At 35.3% G+C, this 7,219-nt stretch overlaps 1 protein-coding gene across 2 annotated transcripts in view; it reads right to left on the minus strand.

The window, feature by feature from the left end:
* Nucleotides 1-6,922, minus strand: part of LOC106477762 (pescadillo-like) — a 46,559-nt gene extending 39,637 nt beyond the window's left edge. For both annotated transcript variants that reach the window (XM_013938294.2, XM_022381500.1), the window contains exon 1: nucleotides 6,808-6,922. In XM_013938294.2, the coding sequence (XP_013793748.1) occupies nucleotides 6,808-6,831 (24 nt within the window). In that variant the 5' untranslated portion in view covers nucleotides 6,832-6,922. The remainder of the gene's footprint in view (nucleotides 1-6,807) is intronic.
* Between the last annotated feature and the right edge of the window lie 297 nt (nucleotides 6,923-7,219).

Below are 7,219 nucleotides of genomic sequence, written 5' to 3' on the forward strand. Positions count from 1 at the left end.
GCATTATGCATAGAAGTAGTAACCCAGAATCCAGCATCAATCATGCATGGCCAGAATCTGGTGAAATTACCAGTACAATCCAAGCATGCAAATGTGTGCCCTAGTATCTAGAATTTGTGTGCTTTATGTCAAGACCAGAAAAAAGAAAAACTTGTGTCCAGCAAGAAACATAAGACCAGGCCATAGCTTATACGTAACATTTGCTGAAAATCTGAAGTTACAAGCCTGAAGTTACAGAGTGCACAGAAGCATAAACCACAGATGATTCTTGAAACCAAAAGACTTGTAAAAAACTGCAATAGCAAAGGAATCCCTACAAGTGAAGACACATCCTGTTTTTCTGTGATAAAGATGAAAAGCCAATGCACAAACCTAGACCCTGGATATTGACAAAAATGTGAGATCTTGGGCAACTGAGTTAAAAGATAAAAAGTTATTGGCTAAATTGGCTGCAGAAGATATGCATGCAATTGATGCATTCTACCACAAAAAGTTCTTGACTTCATTGTACAACAGACTTAAATATTTAAATGTATCAATAAAGCAAGAGAACAGTCAGGCAGCAGTAGAAGGTTTAGCACTAGCCTAGTCAGTGTCCTACACTGAAGATGCTAAAAATTATGACAGCAACACCTCCATCTTCAAGTTGTTAGACCTAGTAAAGCTGAACACATCATGGCTCCAGCTGAGTCAACTCAACAAGACTAAAGGAATGTCTTCTTTTGCAAGTTGCTGACTTGAGAGCATACAACGAAGGATGAGATGCGATGATAGCCTTTGCAGGTGATATTGCTTCAGCTCAAAAGTTAGCCCAAGAAAGATGTGACATAGAAGCAATGCATCTCACAAAAGCAGTACAAATTGTGAGGAGGGAGATAATGAAGAAACAACAGAAATTTTATGGATTGTTCTTGCCAGACTGCTATAAAAAATCAGTACCAAAGTCTCTGCTTGCACTTGTAAATATGATTCTAGAAGGACCCAACATCAAAGATCAGGGAAGTCACCAAGAAGGTTCTACATATGCTGTCATAACTATCTATGAGCTCCTCATATCTAATGCTGTTAAGCATTCAAGATCTGAATTTCTGTCAGTTCGACACTGACACAACACTGAATGGGAAACCCCACTGTCTATCTATCCATGCTAAGACATGGAAGAGGAGACTAGTTGACACAGATTGAGGATTAGCTATTTTATATGACCAGGCAATGCAAATATCATCTGATATGATCAACAGTGTATGTGCCCTGTATAAAAGGGAACAAGTTGTGGCCCTCCAAAGCACAAGAAAGGCCTCAAGACTACTGTAGGTGTAAACAATATAGATCACAACCCAAGCTCTAGAACAGCAAAAAAACTCCTTCTATGGGACTGCCATTTCTCTTACCAATATCCAAGTGAAAATTCATCTGGAGTCAACTGCTACAAACTTATCTCAATCCTGATATTCCAAACAAAATGAGAATCTCACAACTTCCTTCTCAATATAGATGCATCTTGCAGACATAATTCCCACCTATGATCAGTTTGCTCCCATCACCAATGGTTCTTCAAAGCCCCCTTCAGATCTTATAGCAAATACCATGGAATTGAAACATAAATAGCTAGAGAAGGTATAGGAACTCTTAAACAAAAGTTACCAGTGCATCTTTGAGATATGCTAGCTCTACCAGAAAAACACTGTGGATCTAACAGGTATTTGAAGATGGAAGGTTTGTTGTAGAGAAATCTGCCAATGTGATTTCCCAAAATCATGAACAAGAAAATGAGTTCATCAAAGGTGATGGAGATGCTGTAGGTTTCAGGAAAACCCTGGAGCTTTATAATGATGAATGGTGGCAGGAACAGAGGTAGCAAGAGTAGTAAAATAATTTGAAGATACTATCTTGAACACCAAAAGTGATGGCACATGCCATCATGAGCAGACACCTAGAATTCACAGGTAATTTGCAAAGGATGTCAAAGCCCTCATGTTAGTGACAGAAGAAATAGGTAACCCCTTCACTGAAGAGACAGTAGTTTTCTATAATCTAGACATGAAGGATGTTATGCCTGCATCAGTAGTGGAATCAATTAAGTGTGTTCAACAGGTAGGACAAACAAAGCATGAGGAATATAAAGAAGAATGACTGCATTGCTATTCAAAGGCAATAATGACACAATAAATAGGATAGATAAATCTACCACATCTTGGAACCACACAAAGAACTCGGAACAAATTTCAAACCAAGATTGCTGCCTTAAAGAATGACTGTAATTTATTTGCCAGATCATATATTGCCTGCCAAGCCTGAGATGGCAATCTAAAGTTTTTCAGGCACGAGAACCAGACATACCCTCCTTCTTTGTCTTCAATGAGACAAACGAGATTCAGTCAAAAGTCAGACATTCTTTCCTGCTTTGAAAACAACACATGAAAAGAAATGCCAGGTGTTGAGGTAAAAAATCTTGGATGGTGCTGTAGTAGTTCACATGCTGCCACCAACAAACTGCAAGGTTTTCATGGACTACACTATGTCAAAGGACTACATATATGAACAAGTTCAGAATGTCAAACAACTTGATGTGGTATGGGATAGGTATGTAGAGGACAGCTTAAAACAGAGCACTCGAGAAGTTAAAGGTCAGGGAATTAGAAGGCATGTTACACCTAATATAGCAATTCCACCAAACTGGCAAGCATTCTTACACAATGATTACAACATAACAGTTTTGTTCACTTTTTTTGGCAATCACAATGCAGGAAGGCACAGTTATCCTCATCACATACAATAAGGACGTTATTGGCTCACCCCAACTAGACAAGTTGGGTACTGCACCATGCAATCATGAGGAAGCAGACATAAGGCTCAACCTTCACACTTCCCTCTGCAGCCAGAAACGACTATTCAAGAATAATAACTATTGATACTGATGTGGTGATCCTTGTAATAGTAAATGCAAACAAGATAAACACCCAGGAGCTTTGGATTTCATTTGGTGCTGGAAAACACCAATAGATTTCAGCCCACACCAATGCTCACCATCTGGGGCAAGATAAATGCAAGGATTTGCCTTTCTTCCATGCTTTCACTGGATGTGATATTACCTTGGCCTTAGTTGGTATAGAAAAGGAAAGTGCCTTTGAGACATGGAAAGCTTATTCAGATGTTACAACCACTTTTTATAATCTTTTCACTAAGCCAGAAAAATTCAGTGAAGAGGATGTGCATTCAATTGAAAGATTTGAGATCTTCATGTACATGTCCACAAATCAAAGTAAATCAAGCACATCAGACACTGTTTGCACAAGGCAAGAGGAGTATTGAGAACATACCACCAGCTGAGTCTACCCTTCTAAAACATGCAAAGAGAGTAGCTTATCAGGCTGCATATAGCTAGGCAGGAGCTACCTAGCCCTGAGTAATGGGGTTGCCAATCAAGAACTGGAGGATGGTCACCATGATGAACAACACTATCAGAGGCATCAAAGTCATGTCAAGAATTGATCCACTGTGGTTGCACAATGGAAACTGTCATAAGTGGATAATTTCTTTAAATATGGTTAATTAAATTGATGTAAGTATTTATCTCATGTATGCCACATAAACTTGTAAATAACTGAATTATCTGTGAAACCTGATGGAGTCGTTAACATTTCTTGGATAAACTTTTTTTTTTATATGTGGGGGAATTTTTTTTAATTTTGTACAGTTGATATTCACAAGGGAAAACAATAAATGATCATTTGAAGGTGTCCAAATTAGATATATACTGTCAATATAATAAGTTGGCATGTTAACCACACTGCATTTCATACATTTTACATAACATATTAAAGAACTGGACCTAGGGGCAAGATCCAAAGTGGGGCTTGCTTTTATATGATTCCCCATACAAAACTCTATAAGCTTGTGATTTCTTCCAAATCTAAACAATTTTTAGCTTAACCACTGGGGGCAGTTTCATTACTTATCTCTACAATATGACTATTAGGTTGGTCCTTATTTGAAGGTAAAAGTTTTAAAGCTATCAACCCCTAATTTTGTTTTAATATACAAAAAAAACATTAAATGTCAAACTTTGTTCATTTTGGATCATATTTAGAGGTTGCTCAATGACAATGAAATTCTAGACTGCAGTGACTTGGTACGGTCTTTGTGACGTATTATAGTGATTTAGTTAAAGCATGTTTTATTGCATGTACAATAGTATAAGTACATTATTATATAATCTGTAAATGATTTTGGTGTGGTTTATCACTTCTGCATTGTTATTGTTTCCATTTTGCTGTTAGGAAATTGTTTTATACAACCCTGCACAACTTGAAACTGAAAGAGGAATTGTTTCTATTATTTTTTTGTTATGATAGCATTATACTCCTTAATATTGTCATTTACCAAGTGATGAATTGTCTGTAGTGCCTACATGTAGTCCTCTCAGACTCTGAGCTCACATGACTTTGGGTCATAATCCAGAAATCCATATGATATTTCAAGGCACCTAAAGAAGTATGTTGTGTTCTTTGGGATGAAATCTTCAACTCGCATGTTTTCAATTTCTTTTCAGGCATGTTGTGCTATTATATCAAGAGTAAACAACACAAAAACTGACATTTTTTGACACAGTAAAAGGTAAAATCTTAATTATTAGTTACAGGTGACTAGTTTTCGTAACAGTTACCATTATCAAACTTCCCGATATTCAGCTGGAGGTGCTTTGGAGGTTCATCCATGCCTTCCTTCTCATTTCGTGCTCTTACCATTTCTCATTTTGTCTCTTATAGATACGGCTGAATCAAAGAATACCAAACATGAGTGACTCACTGAGATACCATAAATGTCCACCAAATTTTTGACAAGCAGATGTTGAAAGAATAGAATTCACCTTCTTATACCTAACAAGACGTTGTCGGAAGTTAAGATCATTGCAAGGAGCAAGAATGGCATTAGAAGCAGTAAACCATTCTCTAAGATAGATTCAAACAACAAAGATGTAAATGTTACTGCAGTGCTCCAGGTGCTATAAATCACACTCCATGAAAACGGATGCCAGCAAGAAAGGTTATGGGCTAGTTCAAGAAGCTCTCAATAATCATATCTAGGTTGGCTGACCTGACATTGTCTTGTAGAAAACTCAATGACACTGCCCTTAATTTCTTTTATAACTTCTACTTCATCATAATCAGCTGCAGTTTCATAATTGAACTGGTCCTTGTATTCTCAAAATTGCTAGAAATGAGTGAAAATTGCAATATTTGGACTAGAGGAAAGCCTCATAAGTCTTTGAAAACATATGCCAGGACAAGTTTTAAGGTCTAATACTAACATGTCAAATACAGAATATTCTTGTTTAAACTTAGTTCTAACAGCACACATACTCCAATTGTATGACTGGTGTTGTGTCAAAGCAAACTGCTTTTACACAATCAATGACTCTCCACTCTTCCAGCAAACGTGACAAAGCAGAAGCTTAAGCCTCTCCAAGTGCTAGAAATCAGCTTTTGGAATATTTAGAATGTTCTGAAAGATTCTAGAATACATAGAATATGCAGATGTAATGTGAGCTACAAAGTAAAGTTTCAACTACCATGAGCAACTCCTAAATGTTATTCAATATGGATAAAATCTGGTGTGAATTACTTAATTATACATTGGAATATAATATGGAGGGGGGTTAAGAGTGTTCTAAATCAAAAATAAAGACTACCCTAATGATTATATACAGTAAAAGCTTTATTATCTAGCATCTGCCAGACCTGGACAGTGCTGAATAGGCAAAATTTGTGGTTACAAGAGTTTCCCTCATGATATTTTACAGGAAAACTTTTGACACCTTGTTAATGTTCTAAAGTACAATATTTCTACATCATCTATAACACTAACAGCTTTAAACAATAGTAAATGTTGTAAAAAACCTTAAACTGTATTTAGTATTTTAAATGTGAATCACAGTACATGTAGCTAAAAAATTGAAGCTTGTTGAAAGGAAAGAATTTTAAAAAACCCACAGCAGCACTACTAAGTTACTATGAACATTTGTACATGGAGATATTGAAATTTCTGGTTACAAGAGCATTCTGAATATGAAAATGACCCATAACAAAGCTTTTACTATATTCAAAATGAAAAAATTGGTATATATAAATTATATTTTTAGTTTGACATCATAACCAATGTAAACTGAGAAAGGATGTCATTCCACTTTCAAGTTCCAGCAGTAATGGGCTTTGAAGTGGGGGAAGACACTGGCAATTATTAAAAAATAAAATAATAATTGCTAGACTACAGCATCTAAAGTTAATGTGAATGAAATTTCAAAGTTAATAAAAAATTACAAAAGTAAAACCCCAAAACCTATTTGAAAAATATGTAATATGATTTATGACTCATTTATACGCAAAATCTCCATATATCGTGAAACTGAAACAGTGTGAAGTGTGTGCCACACATTCCTGCATAGCAGCAGAGTTAAAAAGTTGACAATAAATTTCAAATGATTTGTTAATGTTACAGGCTTACACTATGCAAATTGTAACAGGTACAGCAGCCTCATCAGGTTCACTTTTACGTGGTAACCCAAATATTGGGCTAGTAATAAAAACTAATAATATTGGTAATATTACACTATACACTTAAACTGTTAAAGTTACGTAAGTTACACTTACAGTTGAGTTAGGCTTAAAAATAAAATGTACTATAGCATAACATTATGTACTGTTTTTCAAAAAAGGTTTGCAACATATTTGGTGAGAAATAAATAACTTTGATGTAACAAAACTCCAAATGAGATTTTTATTTAATAATAAATAAAATTGTTCTTACCTTCTTTTTCGGTTTCCTTGCCATATTCACTAATATTACTTTTATCAAGTCTAGGTTAAAAATTCACTACCTAAAACAAATTGTACATAAACACGTGTGCTCAATACTGAACAAGTTCAGCAAGGTAAAATAAATAAAACGTGGTACGCAGTTTAGAAATACAGCGGAAAAATATGAACTAAAAACTGGACAACTGGTTTTATTTTATTAAATTATTAAATAGTGAGCTTAACAATATATATTCGACTGTGAAACATTTTCTTTGTAGACTTTTCTTAAATTTTCTATATTTTCAAGAGCCATAAAAATTACGACGAGCACCAGCTTTTCTAAAGGTTGAACGTTTTGGAATAGAGTTAAGTGTTACTAAATCGTACGCAGACACAACTATATAAAATAAAAAGTAGAACAT

This window comes from Limulus polyphemus, unplaced genomic scaffold (genome assembly GCF_000517525.1).
Source record: "Limulus polyphemus unplaced genomic scaffold, Limulus_polyphemus-2.1.2 Scaffold169, whole genome shotgun sequence".
Lineage (NCBI taxonomy): Eukaryota > Metazoa > Arthropoda > Merostomata > Xiphosura > Limulidae > Limulus > Limulus polyphemus.